At 49.7% G+C, this 22,173-nt stretch overlaps 1 protein-coding gene across 1 annotated transcript in view; it reads left to right on the top strand.

Moving 5' to 3' along the window:
* LRIG1 (leucine rich repeats and immunoglobulin like domains 1) overlaps window positions 1-22,173 on the top strand; it is a 109,566-nt gene that overhangs the window by 34,325 nt on the left and 53,068 nt on the right. Inside the window, exons 2-3 of the mRNA XM_032867343.1 lie at window positions 3,237-3,308; window positions 11,323-11,397. Of these exons, the coding sequence (XP_032723234.1) occupies window positions 3,237-3,308; window positions 11,323-11,397 (147 nt within the window). The remainder of the gene's footprint in view (window positions 1-3,236; window positions 3,309-11,322; window positions 11,398-22,173) is intronic.

Here is a 22,173-nt window from a genome sequence, read left to right as displayed (position 1 = left end):
CAGACACACAAAATGGAATGTTATTCGGCCCTAAAAAGGAAGGAAATTGTGACACAGGCTAGAACACGGACGGACCTTGAGGACAAGTTGCTGAGTGAAGTAAGCCAGACGGAAAAGGACGGATACATGAGGTCTGCAGAAGAGCCCAATTCACAGAGACAGAAAGCAGAATGGAGGCTGCGGGGGGTTGAGTGGAGGACGGGGGGTTGAGTGGAGGACGGGCTACGGAGTCTCGGCCGGAGGTGACAAAGTTGGGGAGCTGGATGGTCGCAATGGTTGCACACCAGCGTGACCCCACTTCATGCCACCGAGCTGCACACTTCAGCGTGGTGAAGATGGCAACTTCTTATGTTTCATATAAACCACACCAGAGAAACGTGTGGCGAGTTCGTCTCGCTGGGATGAGCAAACCAGAAAACGTCTCTGAGGATTTCGTTTCAGATTATATTTGGCAAGGAGACGGCAGTAAATATTTCCCCCATTTCCTGATCCAGCAGTTGAAGGTCAGCAGCTTGTCGCAGGTTTCAGGACTGGTCGCTGCTCAGACCTCACAGCTGGGCATCTCTGTGGCCAAAAGTCAAAGCTGTTGCAGGGGACCTGAGCTCTGGCCCGTGTCCTCTGTCCGTAATTGCTGATAGGCCGCTCTGGGAGAATGACCCTTCAGACCAGTCTCTGACACTCATCTGTTGATAAGATGGCTTTTCTAGTTTATTCGATGTCAAAAAGTGGCCCCCTCCAGGCAGGCCCAGGGAGGGTGTTGATTTCCACGTACAGGTGTCTTCATCTTGGTTGCTGTTTGCTGGAATCTCAGCGTGAGGACCTCGTACTGTCTAGCTTCCGCATAAGACTAGCTTGCAGAAGACCCTTTTCCAAGGAGCCTCACCTAATGAGCAGAAATTATACAACGTTTTTGAAATTTAAGTAAATTTTGTCTGCTCTTTACAAGAACAACGGACCAAAGGGGTGTCACAATTTAAAAATGGTTTTATTCTAATACCACTCCTGGAGTGGGGAATAAGGGGCGTAATTTCATTCCAGAGACTGCTCCCATCCCTGGCTACATCTATAAGCCAGAAACAAGACTTGCATTTTGAACTTAATGCCTGAAGAGTTGGTGGCCCAGAACGGGAGGTTAAAAACTGGTGGTCCTTAGTCTGATGTGGCCTGTTTGACCCATCCAGATTTACTTTATTTTTGGTTTTTTTTTTTGTTGTTGTTTTTTTAAGAATTGAAAGGATTTCACCTAAGAATTCAGAGTTTGAGCTTCTCTTCCAAATGAAGACTGGTCTTCATTGGCCTAGTTTCTAGAGACAGGAGCAAATTCCCCCTTTTGATGGGCCAGCAGGTACTTCTGTGTCGGCCTCTCTGCATGCCTGGCAGGGTGACCGTCCACACTGCCTGCTTGCCCTCCAGGGCTCTTGCCTTTGTGACCTCTGAGTCTTCCCTGGATGTCTCCTCCAGTTCAGTAGCTCTCATAACCAATGATGATGCAAACCTTGGAGATACTATAAACTCACGTTATCTCTAGACCCAGAAACGGTATTTCCAGCCCTCTTGTTTATGGTACCCCTCTCAAAATAGAAGAAAATTTCATTCTGTCCAGTCTTTTTTCTGATGTGGGAGAATTCTCTCCATTTGTGGATTTTCTTTTTCAAGTCTAACCTGTTGATTTCTGTGTACCCGATCGTAAATACCCCCAGGCACAGACAAGCTCGCACTTGACATCAGTATGTGGTTTAAAAAATTACCACCTTCAATTTTTATAGTAACATAATCTCTGGACAAATTGCTTTTAATTCAGGCTGTGCCCTGAACACAGATGTACCATTAATTTCAAGTGCAGTCTGACTTTTATTTAGATTAATGTCTTGAGTCGACAGTGAAATGGCTATCAGCTGTAGGTTAGTATTGATTGGAATGTCTCTGGAGGAAGTTTAAAAGCTAGTTGCCACTTACGTGCTGCCTAAATGATAGACTTGAAACTCACAATTCATAGTTCCGTTACTTGGCATTAATGCCAAGGGGATTAATAGCTGAGATGAATAGTGCTGACCTCTTCAACATACGTGGGACTGGGTGTGTTTTGGTGGCAGGGAGCAAGGCACAGTGTGCATCAAGGTCCCATTTGGACCACGTCTCTGGATTTCTGTTCCTGAAAGATCAAACTGGTCTAGCCTGAGGGCTGATCCGAGATGCTTGGCTGACTGAACACAGGTCAGCTTGCTTGCTCCTTGTCTAAGGGTCTAGCTCGGGGATGAGAGGAGAGAGAGGTCATTCTGAATGATCTCGGCAGGTGCCATCTTCTTGAGAAGGTTGTTTGCATGGGAGGCTTTCACTGCCTTTGGTTAAGACCAGCCACGAGTTCCCCATAACCGCAGCTCCTCTCTTGTGTGACTGTCACTCTCAGTATTTATTCATTGATGGGTGAGTCATGTTCGTGGATAACCTTATGATTAGGGTCTCATAAGGTCTCAACTTTCTAAGCAGTTCCTTCAACTTGGAGTGTGCATCTTAGCGATTGTCATCATCAGATCTTCCTCAGACCAGGGTTTCTCAAGCCCTGAATATTAGCATTGGCGCTCAGGGCGGGTGATTGTTGTGAAGGGCTGTCCTGTGCCATTGTGGGATATTGAGCCACATCTCTGACCTACACACACTAGATGTGTGTAGCAACCCTACGCCCCACCCCACCTTTCTTCTGCAGTTGTAACAACTAAAAATGTCTCTAGATATTGCCAACGCCATCCCCGGTTGAGAACCACTGATTTGTAGACGGTAAAGGGTCAGCTCCTGACCCCTCCTTTTCTGTACTACTGAGCAATATTTGGTGTTTTACTAAAATACTGATTTTTAAAATGCTATTCGGAATAACCTGGGATCTGATTCGGTGCAAAATGTTTGGATCAGCACACCCTAATGTAGATAGAGGACTGACTTACCTTTAGAAGTCGCTAAGTGGTGAAGTTACATTGACTGAAATCCATTTGGGTTTCGCTACTTTCAGTGATTTGAGATTTTCACAATGACTTGTTTGTGGATGTATGTGGGGAGGAGCTCTGTCTGTAAATCTCAGTGTTACTAAGGTTACTTCAAATAACATATGGGATAATAGGGGCAGTTACGAGGGAGAGGGCCTGGTCTGGGGAGCGGAGTAGAAAGTTCTGGATTTGGGGTTTAATGTTTCATGTTGATTTAATTAATTAATTATTAATTGTTTTTTGCTCTTCCTTTACCAGAAACCTGAGCTATAATAAACTTTCTGAGATTGACCCTGCTGGTTTTGAGGACTTGCCAAATCTACAGGAAGTGTGAGTGCTTTCTCCTAAACTTCCATTTGGGGGTGGGGGACTAAGAGCTCCTGGGGAAGCCCTCTCACCCAGCCTGGATCAGCAGTCTAAGCTTGCCAGCTTTCTGTGCTCCTTCCCTGTAGCCCCTCCCTTCTCATGGGCACACTAGAATCCCAGGGAAATAACGGGGACCTGGTGGGGGGGGTGGATAGGAGGGTCCCCTCCCATGTGGAAACCTTGTGGACCCTCTGTGTTGGCACACCCACCTGCTTCTGCCCCCGCCGTTGCTGGGGAGGTAGTCCCCTGAGCCCAAGCATATGCACCAGCCCACTACCTCCACTTCCCCAGGAAACGCAGGTGCAGGAAAATGGAAGACAGGGCTGGCTTGTCCCCTCCCATCAGCACTCTCAGCCAGTCCCCTGCCTTGTGAAGGGTCCTATAAATCAGGCCTCCCTCTTTCCTTCTTTTTGGCTATGAAGAACTCTGCCTTTTTTTTTTTTTTCCTTTTAAAGATTTTATTTATTTATTTATTTGACAGAAAGACAGAGAGACAGAGATCACAAGTAGGCAGAGAGGCAGGCAGAGAGGGGGGGAAGCTTGGGGCTTGATCCCAGGACCCTGAGGTCATGACCTGAGCCAAAGGCAGAGGCTTAACCCACTGAGCCACCCAGGCACCCCAAGAACTCTGCTTTTAACATAGAAGTTGGGGTTATCAGGATTTTAGTTCACAGGGACTTTAAAGAAACTCTCTGTAAGTCGTACATAACCACAGCAGGAAATTAAGAGAGTCTAGAAATAAGTAAAGACTAATTCAAATCACCAGACGTAATAACCATTATGAATGCCTTGTGAAAATAGATACTTCTACAACATAGAATTTGGAGATCAAACTGTATATACATCTTACAGTTTTCTATTAGTTTTTGTACTTAACCTTCACATTTTTGAATACTTGGTCATGGAAGTTAAAAAAATTTTTTAGATGTCCCACTTAAATTTTTATTTTGTGTATTTATTTATTTTTATTTATTTATTTGAGAGAGACAATGAGAGAGAGAGAGAGCGCGCGCGCATGGTGGGGGAGGGTCAGAGGGGAAGAGGCAGGCTCCCCTCTGAGCAGGGAGCCCAATGTGGGGCTCGATCTGGGACTCCAGGGTCATGACCTCAGCCTAAGGCAGTCACTTAACCAAGTGAGCCACCCAGGCACCACTTAAATTTTTATGTAAAACCTACTACACATGGATAGTCTATAAATTATTCACCCTGTTGTGCTTCTATTTTCAGTGATTTTTATTAGATACTATTAGGTCCTTATATGTAACCGATAGAAGTCCTTGTTTATTATTCTTTGATTTCATTGTTGGATGATTTATCTAAACAAAACTTAATTTTATCCCTTGGTGCAATTGGCAAAATACCAGCATCCCCTAGCCCCATCTCCAGATTCTCCAAATTGAGGTTATGATTTCCATGTGTCTTTAAAAAAGGTTTAAACTTCCAAAGTTAAAAGAACTTCATAGTTGGAAGGAGCCCTTGGGAATATTCTGTCCAGGACCCTAGTCAACAGCCAGTGGAGGGAGCACGAAAGTGGGAGGTGGGTCAAATCTGACCTAATAAAATAGACCCTTCTGTCTCCACCTTGAATTTTCTCCCTCTTCGGAACTTCTGCTGCATTTATGAGCCAGATGAGGCCCCTGCCCGCATCCTGAGCTCCTTGTTTTGTGTGTGACGACTGCTCTCCTTCTTCTTCTGATATTGCACTCGTGAAGGTTGACCTTAGCTAGCCATTGTCCTTAGCACAGCTGTCCTCCTTATTGTCGCTGCCACCTTCTCCAGACAGGCGAGGGAACCAAGGCATGGAGACATGGCCGGGATTGCATGCTAGCAAATGGTCGAATAGGCCTACCCCCGCCCCCAAGTCTACTCTTGTGCCACGCTTTCTGTGCCAACACTCCCTTCCTAGTGTGGGAGCCCTGAAGACAGAGATTGCATCTTTGGATACAGTGTGGTGTAGTGGAAAACACACACATTTGGTAGTAGATAGACCTGGATTTGAGTTGTGGTTTTGTTCTTTGCCTGTCTGTGTCGTTGGGCAAGTTACTTAGTGCCTCAGTGCTGCTTTTCCCTGTCTGCAGCGTGGATGTACGAACACATGACCAGTGGTCCTAGAATTATTCAACTGGAGGTGATGTCCACAGCTTTGCACATGGTGAGGCTACTGAGTATTATTTCCGTCTGCAACATTTGGAAGCACATAGCCCCCCAAGCTGGGCTTTATTTATTAAGAAACAAATCCTTGAGGACCTCTTACCACCATGACCGCTCACAGTCCCTGGTGTCACACTAGGATGGTCAAGACGAGTTCCCTGGAGCCCAGATCAATGGAACTTCTCACTGGTGCAGATTTGGGCCTTTCCTGGAGGGAATTCTGATCCATAGTGGAGGCAGATGGTAAAGAGGAGTAAGGGGTGGGGAGGTGGGAAAGGATATTGAAGAACAACAACAAAAAAAAGTCATAGTTGACATACAGTTGCTTCTAAATTAAGTGGGTTCAAGGCCTTCCCGGGAGCTGTCAGCTCTCTTAAACCCGGCATAGCCCTCCCTGTGAGTCTGGAAACCTCGGTGAGAGGAGAACCACAGGCTGGCAAAGCAGCAGGCCGTGGTTTAGCAGTGGTTTTATTTTGGAGGTCTGGAACCACAGTCCATCGTGGCCCATTGGCGAGAGAAAGCAAGGCTGTTGGAGGCCCCTGGAGGCCGTGAGGACGCTTGAGCAGCTGCTGCCCAGCCGCACGGTCTGCGCCGCCCACAGCCCTGAGGAAAGCCCACCAGGGAGGGCCTCCAGCCAGGGGTCCTGGAAGGCCAGGCTCCTCTATTAATAAGAGGGGCTATTTATACCGTCCTCTTTAAGAGCTGCACGCAGGTCACGTGCTTGCTGCCTGAATGCTCACTGTGGGCGCTGCTGTGTGCTGTCCAGGGCCATTGACCTAAAATGTTCCTCATGGCGGCCGGGAAGCCCGAGTGTGCCCTGCCTCTGGGTATTTATGGCTCACTCTCTGGTGTCTCAGGACCATGCTCCCACCAACGTGCGTGCGCGCGCGTGTATGTGCGTGTGTGCGTGCGTGTGTTTAAGGGAGGGCTGGAAGAACCAGGGGTATCTTTTTGAGGCACTGCCCTTTGGCTGCGAATTACCACCACCTGTTAAGCATTTACTCTATTTCTGGCTTGCTCCTAAGCCGCTAGGTTTAATTATTTCAGCCGGGTCCTGCCACAACCCTATGACGTTGATCCTGATGTTGTTTACATTTTTTTTTTCCCAGAGGAAACTAAGGCACAGTAAGGTTAAGTGACCCACTGTGGGCCCTTCAATTGCTAAAGGGTCGGAATGGGGTTGAATGAACCCAGAGCTATCCTGTGTGCAGATCCGAGCTGTAAACATCCCCTCCTAATAACCCCTGTTCCGCGACTCTCTCATGGTGCCTCAGTTTCTTCTTTTAAGGTGGAGGGAACTTCAGCGCCTTCCTCAAAGGGTTGGCATGTGACCCAGTGAGATGGCGCGTGTCAGCATTCAGCTGAGGGCCTCCTGCACAAACTCCATCATTAGTATTCTTGTTTGCAGTTGCTCACTTAATGTAACTATCCCCTCCATCCCTGTCCTGAACCAAGCACATCTGGCCTTCTGGTACAGAAACGATGTAGCAGTATGTATCATTATCAGTATGCCTTAGTCTTAAGGAGCTAAAAGCCTTCATAATAGTAACTGATAATGTGACTCTGACTCCAAAAAGGCTCCTACCTGCTATGGATGACTTTGTCCCTTGGAAAAAGCAAAGCTAACTGAAGTTTCCGCTTTCTGCTCCACTGTGTTATGAAGGGCAGCTCTCTCCTTGCCTGTGGCAACACCCAAAATGCCTCCCCATAGTGGATTGGCTAAATAAGTGATAGTTCATTCATGCCTGCAGAGGAAGTACTCTGCAGCTGGTCAGAAGAATGGGGGGAGATCTACAAGATGTATTACTGAGGGAAGCTGCGCTCTAGAACAGTCTGTATAATTCACAAGCATCTGTGTAAAAGAGGAACATGAATGCATCTCTCGGAGCTGGCAGCCCACGCTTCCTCTTGGAGGCCGACCAGGGGACTGAAGTGCAAGGAAGCTGCAGGTTTCATTGTATATTCCTGCTTATTCTCTTTTGAAACAGTTTGAAAATTTTACTGTGTGCTTAGATCAGCTATTCAATAAATAATATGGCAATTAAACAAACAAACAAAAAGGCCAAAAAGCCCCGTAACCCAAAATCACTCCTTGGGTTTGTTTTCATTGTCTGTGGGAGCCTCAGTTGATTGAGATACTAATTAAACTACTCTGAAACGCCCTTCCTAACATATTGCATCTTACAAAATACAAGAACTTCCTTTCGGCAAGCTGAGTAACGGGACATTTCAGAGAGTCCAGAAGGCCCATGCTCACCTTATGATGGGTGAGCTGGAAAAGGCCCACCTCTCGGTTCTGCCCTGCGGTCAGGCAGTCCTTGGAGCCCCATTTCCCTTATTTACACCTCTTCCAGCTCAAGGGTTAGGCCATGATTCATGGTCTGATGCACCCGAGGGAGGCACTTCTTAGTTGCGAATCATCAGGAAAAGTCAGTTCAAGAAGCAAGACATTTTAGAAGGGCTTTTGGGACCTCGGATGGGAGCAAATGCGGGGGGAGTGTGAAAGGTAGAAGACTGCATGCCTTGATATTCAGAAAGTTTCATCAAACCTTGTCCTAAATCCCTAGTTTCCTGATTCGTGGAGACTGCGCTCAGCTTTCCCTCCGAGCTCTGGCCGTGCTATTTTTGACCAGTCTCTATTTCGGGCTGGCAAGTTGGTCGTGTCTCAGAGCAAGTGTGCTCTCCACTGTGGTCTCCCGCATCTACGGGGACAGGGCACACAGAGAATGCCAGGAGTGGCGGCGCCAACCGATTTACATTTAACTAGCGGTGCTTTTTATGTAGGAGTGATCGAGAGGTGGGTGGGCCACGCAGCCTCCTCCTTTGGACGCCGCCTGTCCTCTGTGTAGATGGAGCTGCCCTGCTGCGGTCAAAGCCTGTGATCTCTCCTGTGTCTGCAGACTGCCAGTCTAGATAGGAAATGCCCCGTTTATCTGTAGCACTGCAACACCTGTGTGCTCCTCTTCCAGCAGTTTGGGCAGCATCTGACATCTTCCTGTGCCGCCCCTTTTCCTTGTTCATTGATTTCTGTGAAATCAGGGGGAGCAGTTTGTTTTATGTGTGGTGGGGCCGGCCTGAGACCGAGGTCGTTCAGAAGTTCCCCCGCAGAGAAGTCTGAGCTGCCAGTTTCAGGTTTAGCATCAAGTCGGATCCTAAGCAGCCCGAGGCACAGCCACCATGTTCCCTGAGGGTTTAGGAGCCTTCCGGCTTGCTGGCCTTGCCACTCGTGGCTCGCCTCTGACTGGCAGCCATTCTTGGGTTCTGCTCTTGCCTGTGCCGCTATCTAGTTGTGTGGCCTTAGTCACGTGATTGCAACTGAAAGTTGACCTAGAGCCCTTAGCTGCAGGGTAGGGACCAGCACGAGGACTTGGTACCTGAGTCTGAGTGGCAATGATGCAGTTGCATCATGCATGTGGAGATGCTGCTATAATTATAAAGAAATAGAGAGTAGTGAGTGGTTAAGAAGGTAGACTTCTGCTACACTCCCCGGGCCACTGCCACTTACTACAGCGACCGTCAAATTAGTCCACACCTCAGTGTTTCCATTTCCTCCTTGGTACAATGGCAATGTCCTTGGGAATTCTTACTCTGTAGGGTTCTAAAGATCAGTTAATGTGCTGGAAAGCTCTTAGAACCATGCCGGGCACCTAGCAGCCCCTCCATCGGTTAGCTGCTGCCAGCATTATTACTAGCACCATCATCGTGTTCTAGAACAGATCTCTAGCACCGAAGACTTCCTACACAAGCTACCTTATTGGCAGCTGGCCCTGACGTTAGTTTTCCTTGCTCTGCAAAGATCTGAGGGTCTCCTCGAGTACTAAGTGTGTTGATGGTACCGTGAAAGTGTATTAACGGAGATTAAAGCTGCTGGAGAGTGTTCATCATCCCCACACCAAGATGGGAAATGGATCACTGCAGGGTTGGAGGAGCAAAGAGGGGAAGCAGAAACAGGCTGATTCCGGGGGCCGTCAGATAAGAGACTGTTAAAGTAATTAATTGTCTACTTCAGCACACAGACAAGGGCCCTTTAAGTGAAGAAGGGATTTGCCACATGATACGGATCTGCTTTCTCTCTGCCAGATGCTTTAGTCATGAAGCTATTGAAACAGACATTCTGTGTCCCACGGCCCAGTAATTGCCAAGCCTCATCTCTAACTGGCTTTGGCACTGAAGAAAGCAAATGGGATAATTCAAGGCCTTTCCCTTTTTTTTTTTTTCTCCTCCTGTTCACGTCTATAGAAGATGGCAGACAACCAGATTATTCTATTCAAGCCAATACTAGCTGTATACTTGTATGAATGCAGCTGTCACTTCAGCGGCCTTGTCTTTAAACAGTAACAAGATGGTCCATGTAAGCACACAGTCTCTTAAGGAAAAAAAAGAGAGAGAGAGAGAAAGAGTAAGATAACCTAGTGTTACTCCTTTGATTCTGCATCTCAGATAGTTTCTTTCCAGCTTGTCACCCAGCTGAAAGCTGGATCCCTGTGCTCTGGCTTTCTTAAGGATTTTTGGGCTCACTTTGCAAGTCTGATTTTGGATTCTCTCCCCAGAATTGGAAATACATGTCCATGTAAGGAGGCTGGATTGCAGAGCCTCTGGGGCAGACCCAGCAAACTGTGTTTTGGTTTGCGGGCTTTCCCTTTCATGAAGATTTAGACGGCTGGGGCGGGAGAGGGGCTTGGAGAGCATGTCCGGTCTGGGGAGGGTTTTCAAAATGTCTTTGTGCAAAAGTGTGTGTCTATATGTACGCATGCCTGGAAAACATGCCTGGAGGCTTCATCTGAGTTCAGGGAAGCTGGAATCCCAAGTAGATGGGACTGCGCAAGTGCAGCTTCCTTGTTACTTGTTGCACGGCTGAGGCACTGGAATAACGGGCCCACATATCCCAAGCTCCTGGGAACTCTGAGCATGGGGGAGGCTCTGGCCCTGGGTACGAGGGCACCGTCCTTTGGTGATGGCAGAGCTGTGATTTGTAGAACCCCGTGTCTCCGATGTGGAAGAGCAAGCAGGAAGGGATGTTTTTTCTCCCCAAATCCTTTTCTGACTCTTCCAGCCGACCAGGAACATCCTCGTCGATAGTTTTGGGGTGCTTTTGTTCTGCACCACGTACCTCGACCTTTCATTACTGTTCCCTGTTTGTGAGTGTTGAATTCAGAGCTAGGTGCGAATCTGGAAGACAGGTAGCACCCCCCGAGAGTGTGTTTCTAAACCATAGTTGTGGCAGATGGTTCGTTTTTGTGAGCTCATGTGACTTAACTATCTTTAACAGGTCTCTTTTAAAATTCTTTATCTTTTGGGTCACCTTGGTGGCTCAGTTGGTTAAGCGTCTGTCTTCAGCTCAGGTCTTGATCCCTGGGTCCTGGGATTGATCCCTACATCGGGCTCCCTGCTTGGTGGGGAGTCTGCTTCTCCCTCTGCTTCTGCCCCTCTCCTTGTTCATGCTCTCTCTCTCTGTCAAATAAATAAAATCTCAAAATAAAATTCTTTATCTTTTAGTGAACATTGCAGTATCATCTTCCCATGGCCACCTCAGCAGTGTTTTTTTGTTTTTTGTTTTTAAGATTTTATTTATTTATTTTATAGACAGAGATCACAAGTAGAGAGGCAGAGAGAAAGAGAGAGAGGGGGAAGCAGGCTCCCCACTGAGTAGAGAGCCAGATGCGGGGCTCGATTCCAGGACCCTGGGATCATGACCTGAGCCGAAGGCAGAGGCTTTAACCCACTGAGCCACCCAGGCGCCCCTCAGCAGTGTTTTTTGATTTACTTTATATATGTGAAATTTTTCAAACAGCTGACTTAAGTGAGAAATGTCTTCTTGTTGTTACAGGTACCTCAATAACAATGAGCTGACAGCCGTGCCGTCCCTGGGTGCTGCTTCATCTCACATCGTCTCTCTCTTCCTGTAAGTGGTGCCCCTCGGGGAACCCTGGGCTGGGTCTTGAGGCCATGGTATTATCTTGCTGACATTTGGTGGCAGGCAAACTTGTGTCCTTGTGCTGGCTGGTGCAGAACAGCCTTTCTCCACAGAGCCCCAATGCTCATGACAAGTCCCTTGCTTGATTATGTTAAAACCTGGAAGACTTGCCTCACCTCACCTGATTTGGGAGGAAACTGGTCTTAATTGATACATAGACTTACTAAGTATCTTGGTCCTACTGGGTAAATTGCAACTTGGAGTGAATGAACTGGAGTTAAAGAAAGCCATGCGAATTGTAAGACAGCAAGCTCACGTTTTTGGCACTGGACCTCATCATGTGACCCAGTTCACTTTTATAGCTTAAAAAAAAAAAAAATACCCCAGGCCTCTGAAATCAAGCTAAAAGTAAGGAATCTGTTGATGTGATCAAGTGTTCAACAGCACGTTGGAAATGGCAAAGGCTATAAAGGGACTTAAATGAAAAATGAAGGGAGGATGAAAGTAAGACGTGTTCTCCTCAGAACTGCTAAGAGCTTTTTGCTCAGGAGTGATGCCCACTTCAGTCAGTGGGGGCGGGGCGCTCACTTGTTTGAAACCAGCACAGAGGTCTTTCTGGATGAACCCGCTGTGGGTCCCAACAGTTTTCTCAACCACATTTCTGTGGACAGCCTCAGCAGAACACCTTTCTCTTCACACTAAATTTCCTTTTTTCCACACCAGCCCTATTTTTATTTGATTTTGATTCTGCTGGTGTTAGAGCTCGTTTGCTCCCCTGCACGTATCTTTTCTTGACACTGACGCTTGGCAGGCAGAGCAGAGGGACCTGGTGGGAAGACATCATCCATGTGATGGCTCTTGTAGCTTGCAGGTGTCGGATTTTTGCTGGCAACAGGCCCTGTGCTGGGGAAGTGCTCCGTCCTTATGAGTTGGGGTGTCGAGCTTAACCCTTTTCAAGGCATTGCAGGATTGAAATAGCAAAGGATTAGTTAGAATGATGGCCCCAGCTCCATGTCCTGGAAAAACAGCTTTCTCTCTCCAAACCTCATTGTCCTCATTTACAGAGTTTCCTTGGTCCTTTACACATGGGAAAGGTGAACCAGAGGTCCAAGAGAAGTGCATTGTAGTATAGGAAACTCCTGGCATCATGCAAGACACCTGGGAGGTGTTTGACAGATGGTGGCTGCTGCTTCTGGCTTGTGGCCGCCTGTCACATGGCCCCTGGGGGCCTGGCATGATCTTACCCGTAGGGCCACGGGATCTGGGGGGCAGTCCTTGTTTCTGTGGAGTGCTGGAATGAAGGTTGTGGCCTTTTGTCCCAAGATGGGCAGGCAGGGGTCCAACTATGTCTTTGTACCCATCCGCCTGTGTGTCCAGCATCTGGAAAGTGTTGAACTGCTGCTAAATTAAATGAGTTACCCATACCAGAGGCTAATTAAGGATGTGATGCTCCCTTGTATGTTCATAGAGGAAAGCACTAGAAGGTGCTTTTAACTTCTTGTTACTAAAAGTATGGTTCCTGGGTTAACAGTGTCCTACCCGCACTGGGCTCGTTGGAAATGCAGAATCTTGGGCCTCAGCCCAGCCACGCTGGATCAGAAGCTGCTTTAGGAAGGTCCCTTGGCCCTCTGCGCACTCATTCAAGGGTGAGAAGCTCTGCCTTCCCTCGGGGAGGAAACCAGGGACACAGAGAACATCTTTGTGTCACTAACAGGAAACCGAGGATCCCTGAGTTCCTGTAAGTTGCCAAGGCGAGAGGTGGGACTGAGACTGGACCCAGATGCCTGTGCTCTTTTCCTTTATGTGCCCCCATGCACTGAGTGCGCGAGCACGGCAGGTGACTCCGAGCTTGCCATGCCAGAGATGGGCAGGGCCCCCAGCTTGGCCTCGGGGCCTGTCGTACTTGAATCACGCCTTGCTCTGCTGACTAAAAATACATTTCTGTTCCTTGGCCCAAGAGCCTGGAGCCGTGGGGCCGGTTGGCTTCGTTCCTGCTATTCCAATTAGACAGCGTTAAACTATGTAAAGCAGGGAGAAGAAATAAAGGCTCCCTCCTGGTTTTGAGTGAGTTTGGAAAATGCCGGTTAGTGTTGGCAGGCACCTCTTCGGCCTGACGCTGGTCCCCATCTGACTTGGTCAGTGATTTCTCTGAAACCACAGGAACTGAAGGGTGTTGATCTTTCTTTGCTCTGAGAGGCCTGACTCCCTGGCTGCAGCCCTGCAGATTAGGTTAGCAGCGTGACATCTGGGCAGCAGGATTGTGGGTAATTCTGCTGTCATCCTTCATGCCTTTCTGTATTTTCCCAAGGGGACCGTGCAAAGGATAGGGACGAAAGTAGCAGTGGGCAGCGGGATGGCCTGTCCTTCCAGGCTGGCCCAGGAAGTGCTCAGCATCTCTGTTCCCAGGATAATTCCCGTCCTTCAGGCTTCGAAAAGCTTGTTCTGCTGGTGTGTCTGTGGCTTTTCAGAACCACTGAATTCAGAAATGTCATATGTTCAACAAATGTGGAGTAGGTCCCTTCTGTGCCTATGAGGTTGGGGCCCAGGGGCCATCCGAAAGTGTCCTCACCAGGCTTCAGTGCTATCGCATCTGGGAAGCCCCTAGCACAGCATGTGAAGATACAGTAGGTCGGCGAGCTCCGTACATGTCCCGTGTCATACCCTAATCCCCAGATTCGTGTTTGTGTCTCACCCTCCCGTTGTGGGCAGCCAGATGATCAGGAGAACAAGTGAAATGTGTCAAGGGTCTAGCTGGCTGAGGCCCGCTGAGGTAGAGGAGCCAGCACAACTTTCTGGGGACCCATTTCCAGGTGGGGGCTTCGAGGGAGGGGCTGACCCAGGCAAGCATCCTGCTCTGATGTCGTGACCTGGGACGGGGGAGCTTCTGTGTCATCAGCTGAGTGAGGGGCTGAGACAGTTTCATATTCCTTCTGTGACCCGGACATTGAGCACAGGGGCAGTGAGGGCGTCAGAGAAGTGACGGACCTGCTGTGCTGTGAGCCACTACCTCAGTGGGGCACACTGGCTTCCACTGAGGTAGTGGCTCTGTGGTCTGCAGCTCTGACACCTGTCGGCACTGGCGTGTGCCTCTGCAGATCAGCTCATTGTCTCCGTGCATGGTTCCCAGTGTCCTGCGGCCCCGTCCGTCACCTGGCTCCTTGCTCACACAAGGGTGCTCTGAGGCCCCAGACGTCAGGGCATCAGGGCCCTCCTCCTCAGGGGTCACAGTTGGGAGGGCCTCGGGGCGGGCTTTCTGTCCGGCTTTACTGTCAGGACTTCTCGCAGAGTTTTGGGAACTGAAGTCATTCAGTAAAATTTCAATTGTTTAATCCTTTCTGATTAAAGGAATCTAATTCAATTAAAGAATTTGTCAGAGAGCAGATTTTCGTCCTGAGGATAATGCCAAAGCCATTTGTCCTTACTAACAAAAAAGCATGAAATGTAAGGAAAGCTCTTAATAGAACCGGGGTGGGGAGTGGGGAAGCTAATTTGATAGTTCTCAGGAAAAACAAAAAACAAAAAATAAGAGTTTTGTTAAATGGGAGCGAAATCTGACGATAGATTTTTACGTTTCCATTTTGTGTGTGTTTTTTAATTTGAAGTCCAGGAAACTCATGTTACAATTCCCACGGCAACAGTAATTTTGTCTGATGCATAAGTGACATTTCTGGTGAAGAAAAATTTCCGCTTTTCCTGGGGTGTTCCTGCACTTGTATCATGGAGAAGATCTGTTACAGTGGAAATGGTTGGATTTTGTTCAGTCCTAGGAGTAAAACGCTTGCTGTGAAATCGACGTTTGCTTTTGTCTCACGCATGTCAGCTGTAACAAGTTTCCCATCCGGCCCTGGGCTCGGTCCAGGTAACTTCTTTTCCAGTTCGGGGTGGGGTGGTGTGTGTGTGTGAGTGCGCGTGTGTTAAAGTAACCTCTGTCCTCAGGGGCTCCAGCTCACGACCCTGAGACTGAGAGTCCCATACCCCGACAACCGAGCCAGCCAGGCACACCACAGCTGGTGTACATTTTAAACCTTGTCGCTTCCCCATCCCTTTTCTTTCACTCTCCACTGCCTTTGGCCTAGATCAGGTGGGAGAGCTTGGCGGAGATGCCTTGCACACAATTACTTGTGACTCTGTAATAGTCCTATTAAAATCCCTCAGGTTTCTGTCTTGTTTGAAAACACATTGAAACACCTTTTACTTTGAGTCATGAAAAAAAACTTTTTTGAAAATTATTTGTTCTAAAGATCTTATTTTAAGTAATCTTTATACCAGTGTGGGGCTTGAACTCACAACCCCAAGATCAGGAGTCATGTGCTCTGCCGACAGAGCCCGCCCAGTGCTACTTGAAAAGTAATTTTTTAATTGAGATAAAATCAGCATAACGAAACTCGCTGTTTTAAGCATTTTAGAGTATACAGTTCAGCGGCTTTTAGCCCATTCTCGTTGTGCAGCCGTCGTCAGTTTCTAATTCCAGAACATTATCATTACCTCAAAAAACAAATAAACCAACCCCGTCCCCCATCCTCTTCCCCTCACACTCCTGGCGACCACTAATCTGAAAATTTTTTTTGAAGAAAATTATTTTTCTCTCATGTTAATAAAAATGTATTTGGAAGACTTAGACTAATTTAAGTAAAAATACCGGAGGTGGTTGTCCGTCTCCGCATTACCTGTTTCGCTATGACCTCTCGGCTAAAGAGAAATGGATTCAGTAAAAGGGATGGTGTATTTAACATTTCTTTATTGTAACTTCCGGAGAATAAAAACCTGTAAGGAAAGAAACCGGGTGTCCTGTCTGTGACCCCACTCAGAGCCAGTTAAGTGGAAGGAGCCCTGGGTGGGGTTGAGGGAGCCCAAGGCTATGAAGGATGGAGCCCTCTTCTTGGCTGTATCTTCTGGGGAAGCAGAATCAATAGTAGTCGTTCACTTTCCCTGTGCCTGCCGGGTGAGCCCTCTAGAAAAGCCAGGGCCCAATCAATCTTCTTTACAGGCTCATTAAAGCAAAGATCGGTTCACATTAAGGTGTAATTAAAGAGCAGGCCTCAGAGGGGAGTCAGTGAGGATTTGGCCAAGGCCCCTCAGGGCTGAGGGGAGGAGTTCGTCTCTAAGAGGGCCCAGAAGTCACGGAGAAGGGGACCCAGAACTCAGTTGGCTTATCTGGGGGACCGGAGGTGGGATGTCAGTGAACAGGAGAAAGTACAGAGTCATAAATGGCTCGCTGGGGTTACTAAAAGCGTGTGTGTGTGTGTGTGTGTGTATGTGTGTGTCCCTACTGAGTTGGGGTAAGGCGTCTTGCCTTTCTCTTAGCTGCCTTTCCAGCTTGCTCCGTATTTCCTCACCTGGAGGAAGGTCATCATCTGCAGACATATTACAGAATTGATCATAAAACCTTTGTTGGTTTTTCTTTTGTTTTGAACATACCATGTTTATCCCCAGAAGTATGAAATAATACCGCATCTGGGAACCTTGAGCAGTCATCCGGGGCGGTGACACTCCTTGTGTATTGAACACAGCTGGGCGGGGGTGGGGAGGGGAGCGCTGTAGGTGTGTGGCGGGGGGGAGGAGAGGCAGCTCTCCCAGAGGTAAAAGGATCATCCGTCCTTCCCGTAGAGGAATTTGCTAACCCATCCACACATCAGGAGGCTAAGAGTAGACTTAATCCAGTCTCTTAGAAAACGTGGACTCGGGTAACCCTTGGCGCGTTCTGCTTCAGAGACGTGTCCTGCCCTAGAGAAGCCCTGAGAAGCCCGGCCAGCCATGCTGGTGAAGGCAGGCCAGTCTGCTTTGGCGTTGGTGTGCAGGGAAACCCTCTGTGGGCCGATGGCAGCATCTTACTTCCTTCTCAGGAGTGTGGAATTAACAGTGACTGAGACACTTGAGGCAGAAACTGAACAAAGTTGTGTTTAAAAAGCCCCAAGTCAAATTTCAGTGAATGTCCGTGTTGTCGAGCAGTCTGTGGCCGGTTTGTTTCCCACACGCTAAGCAGAAGGTACGGCCCTGGTCAGAAAACAGCACATTGTGGTTATAAAGGAGGCCGAGGTTCCTCTCCTGTGTCTTTAGAGCCGTGCCCACATTCTGCCTTGTCTGCCCAGAGTGGTGTTGGTGTGAACTGAACCTTTGCCCTAGATGAAGCAGCACACCATTCCCTTGGGAGATGTTGCTCTCCCATCACCTCTGTGATTCTCAAACTGAGCCACTGGTCAGCGTCACCTGCAAGGCTTGCTGAGACCCAGACGGCCAGACCCTGGCCCGTTTCTGATCCAGCAGGTCTGGAGTGTGAACCACTGCCTGGGCTTACATGGGGATGGGGGCGGGGCTCTCCAAGACTCAGGTGTGGCGTCCCTGCGAAGCCGCTTAGCTTTTGGAGGGCAGTCAATTACTTAAGATGAGTTCCTGATGTTGCCATTTTGGCAATAGGCGTTTGGGACAGCGGGGCTCAAAAGCCTGGTGGGGTTATTTACTTCTGAGGGAGGTGCGGGGGGTAGGGGGAAACATCTGGCTGTGGCTTTGAGGCTCATGGCTGTTACCAGTTTGTCTCTGCTTCGTTTGCTGCGTCTTGGTGGTCACGCAGATCTCCCCAGAAGAACTTCCCCAGTCACTGCAGAGGCGGGGAGCGCCCAGTGAACAGCCTGGCCCGGCAGGACACCTGTTACCGCGTCCGTCCGTGTGTGGGTATGAGAGACTGTGCGTACGGCCCCGCCTCCGTGAGCAGGAAGAGCCCGTGCGGGGACGTGCCTTCTACCACCACTCACCCCAGGTGCCGGTGAAAGGAAACGTCTGAAATGTGGGCAGTCATCCCCTGCGTTAATGGAATCAAAGCTCAGGGCCCTCCCCTGCCCGCCCACCCGCTTACTCACCCCCTGGTGTCCCTGCCCTCTGCCGCTGGGAGGCTGTGGTCCTGGCGATCCTCGAGTAAGAGATGGACGGGGAGGTGGCTGCAGTGGGTGCAGGGTGGAGACCAGGGACTCCCATGCAGGGCTGCCATGGCTTGCCGAGGTGAAGCCACACAGACATGCCCCGCGGACTGGGGTCTCTGCCCCCAAGGAAATCACAGGCTAGCTACAGAGAAAGATGGGTAAACAGACCATCATAGTCGTCATAATGTGGGCGAGGGTGGGGGACAGTCTGCAGGATCCCTCACTGCTGGCACTGATAGGGTGTAAGAGGGAGTGACGTTTTAGCCGAGCTCCCCCTTCCGGCCCCAATCTCCTTTCTCTCCCCCAACATGTGAGTGGGTTACAGGCATCACAGGGTGCACCTGGCATGCTTGACCATTGACCAACATTTTGCGTACTTGGAGACATACTCACAGGACATGGCCCGTCCCCTTTTTTTGCTTTGTCAGCAGGCGGACTGCTGTGAAGAGCCAGCAAGCTTCTGTCAGAAGGCAGAGCAGGACCCCTGGTTCCTAGAACTGCAGCTACATCAGCCTCTGGATACCACCAGTGAGCCTCAAAATAGAAAATTAAACACCCAGTTTACAAGGACAGCAGCTCACTGTCCCGGAATCGTCCCAGGGGTTCTGTCATGCACACTGCTTCTTGCCCTGACTCTCAGGGAGCCTTCTGCTGGGAAAGGAGCTACAGGGGCCCCCATGGCAAGCCTGCCAGATCACATAGTCCTGACTTGTCATTTTCCTTTTTTTCTCTCTTTGTGAGTGGGGGTGGTGAGGCAGCCAGATGAGTGGTCCATCTGTAAGTCATTTGCTGAGAAAGTGAAGCGAACACCAGCTGTGGGTCTGGGGAGGCCGGGAAATAGGAGCGCGCTCACAGGGGTCACTGTCTGTTCTGGGAACTCAGTAGCTTAGGTTCTGCGGTTCAGAGTTGGCTTTTGTTGTGTGTGTGGCTCTCCCCTCCTCTCTTTCTCATTTCTTCTGGTGACCATGTAAGCTTGAAATAGAATCCGAGACCCAGTGAGCACAGGGGTACTGGTGGAGGGTGGCCATTCTGGGAGGGAAATGCCTCTCCTTGCAGCCATGGGTGCTGAAAGCCCTCCAGGGCTCTGGGAGCCCCAGCCTGGAGGTGGAGTGCCTTGTGGTTTGCTCAGTCTCTGTGTAAAAGGAGCTGGGCCTGGCCGGAATCAATAGTCTCCTTCCTAGCGGGACCATTTCCTCCCCCCTCCTCCCCCTCGGCCACTTCCTGCAGGTGGCTTCCGTAATCCCCTTACCACTGGGGAAGCCTCAGGAGCGTGTGCACCTAATCCGAAAATGGCTGGCTCGACTTTGACCCGCGTGATGACCTTGCAAAGAAGGCAGGGCCCATTGTGTCTGCTCACACCTGGGAGCCATTTCCCGCTTTTATAGCCCAAGTGGAAGAAATGTGTTTGCATTTATGCTGGGCCTTCCTTTCATAAGATCTGTTGTTGTTGGGTGTTAGGGAATATGAGAGTCACCCTGCTTATTCAAAGGCAGGGGATCTTCAAGATAGAAGAGTTTACTCGTTGTATCGAGTCACATAAAATTGCCTTTTCTTGTAGTTCAGAAGTGATCAAAACATCAGCTGTCTTGGGGTGTCTGGGTGGCTCCTCGGTTGTGATCCCTCTCTTGGTTTCGGCTCAGATCATGATCTCAGGGTTGTGGGATCGGGCTCCGTGTTAGGCTCCCTGCTCGCAGTAAGTCTGCAGGAGACGCTCCCTCTCCCCCTGCTCGCGTAAGCTCGCTCTCTCCAGAATCAAATCAGTCTCCCTCCTTCCAAGAATGAAACATGGCAGGGGTTAGTGTACGTGGTTCCCTGACGTTGGAAGGCATTGCCCTACATGCCTTCATGGGCCTCATTTCATTGTAGTGCCTCTGCAGTCCCACGAGAGGGCATAGGGTCTGTTTTAAGTCCCTTTTTGCAGATGAGGCACCTGAGGCACAGAGAGGGCCACAGACCTGTCTGAGGTCACACAGAAAGTGGCAGAAGTGGGTCTTGATTTCTTTGCTGTCCACCTTTGGGGTTTGTATTCATTGTATAAAAAGGAGTATGTGGCCTGGGAGGGTTGTCATCTCAAGTGCTGACAGACCAAGTTGTGTTAGGTGGGGGAAGCCTGGGGACGGGGCGGGAGGGCTCTGACATGGCTCCGGAGCGCAGGTGAGAGCTTTCTCCCGCCGCAGAGCCGAGGGCATGCGTGCCTCAGGTGAACCTCCTTTGGGCAGCCCCGGGGTGGTGGTCGACAGCTGACGCAGGGTACCTAGAAGTCCTCCCCTCAGCCCCTGACCACACCCACAGGTGAGTTATTTTTGAGCTGAGGGCGGTGGTCTGGGTTTGAGGGAAACTCAGTTCGTCTCCGGGTTTCTGCAGAGCCAGGCACGGGGCGCATTCGTGCCGGCGGCTTCTCGGAGAGTGGCGACCTGCCCTTGAAGGCCTCCCTCGAGCAGAATTCCTGCGCCATTTCCTCATTGCCTGGTTGCCTTTCAAACCGGAACAGGCGAGAGAAAGGTGCCAGATTGTGGCTCATTCTGTCCAACTCCTTCAAGCAGGATGTAGAAAAGTGTGCATGAAGGCTGGCAGCAGGCAGCCGCGTGGCACCCATGGGGTGGCTGCCCTTGAGGCCCGTGGTCCCTGCTCAGCTGGATGGATGGAGAGTGTCTGGGGCTAAGAAACATTTTATTATTGGGGAGGGACCTGAGAGGGCTGCTGAGAGATGAGCTTGTAGAGACCCAGGCTGCCTCCCCAGGCAGCGGGAGGAAAAAAGGTCGTTGCAGAAGGATCTTTCCAGCTTACATCCACGCCTGCCCTGTCGAGCTTTCACAGGGAGGGCTCGCTCTGCACAGCGCTTAAGAGAAGGCTCGGGATCGGCAGGATCTCGTGCAGGCCTGCCTTCATCCTCGCCCGTCCTGTGCTCTCTGGGCCTCACTTGCTGGGTCCTACAGAGGGCCTTGCTGATACGGCAGTTTGTAAGGATTCACTGAACACCACGGGGGCTCGATTCAGTACGTGCTCCGTAGTGAGTGTGCGCCAAGTGGGAGCCGCTCCTTTAAGACTGAGCGGCCTCTGGGGTTGACGGAGCTGGCCTGGTTCTGCCACTGTGTTCTGAGGGGCTTTGGTGGCTGACTGGGGCACAAGCTCTTTGTATCTGAAAACAGACCTCGCTTGGAGATACCATTATGGGTCAGTCACTCACTGGTGACCTAGTTGAAGTTCCCCATCCCCGTATTTGTGTGTGTGTCTAGGCCCTTAGCTCTCTCTTAGGCAAATTCCCGGTGCAGGAGCTCTGGAGTGCAGCAGTAGCCTTGACTTCTCTCCTCTCCTCGTTCCCTTCTTTGTCTGGGGTGGGTGGAGCAAGCCCCCGAAACACTAAGCAAATATTGAAGCAAGGCTATCATTTTTGGCTGCATGGCAGAATGAACTGGGGGAAAAAAACCACAAAAAAGCAAAAAAACCTAGATGCTCAGGCCCCATGCCAGGCCAAATAAATCAAATATCTGGGCCAGGGGTGGGGGTGGCATTGGGCACAGGCAATGGGTTTCTAAAGCTCCCCAGGTCATTTCGATATGCAGCCCAAGTTTTCATGATCCCATGCTGGGTGATTGCAAATAAAAGATAATTGTCCTCCCTCTCTCCTTCCCTTTCATTCCTGTCACTGAAGATACCCAGGCTCCTCTGGTGTCCTGCCCCTGTGTGCCCCCTTTTGCTTTGCTTTTCTTTTTCTGCTCCAGGTGGAGGGGAAATAGTGCTAAAGCTGACCTTCAGCTTAGCGCTTAGGATTTGGGGGTCCCCATTAGAGGTTTTCCGTACTGATTTCATTGGAAGACACTGACTGGGGGCGGGACTCGGGTTTGCTTGG

This window comes from Lontra canadensis, unplaced genomic scaffold (genome assembly GCF_010015895.1).
Source record: "Lontra canadensis isolate GAN:19392208 unplaced genomic scaffold, GSC_riverotter_1.0 scaffold34, whole genome shotgun sequence".
Lineage (NCBI taxonomy): Eukaryota > Metazoa > Chordata > Mammalia > Carnivora > Mustelidae > Lontra > Lontra canadensis.
This window is presented reverse-complemented; position numbering and strand designations above follow the sequence as displayed.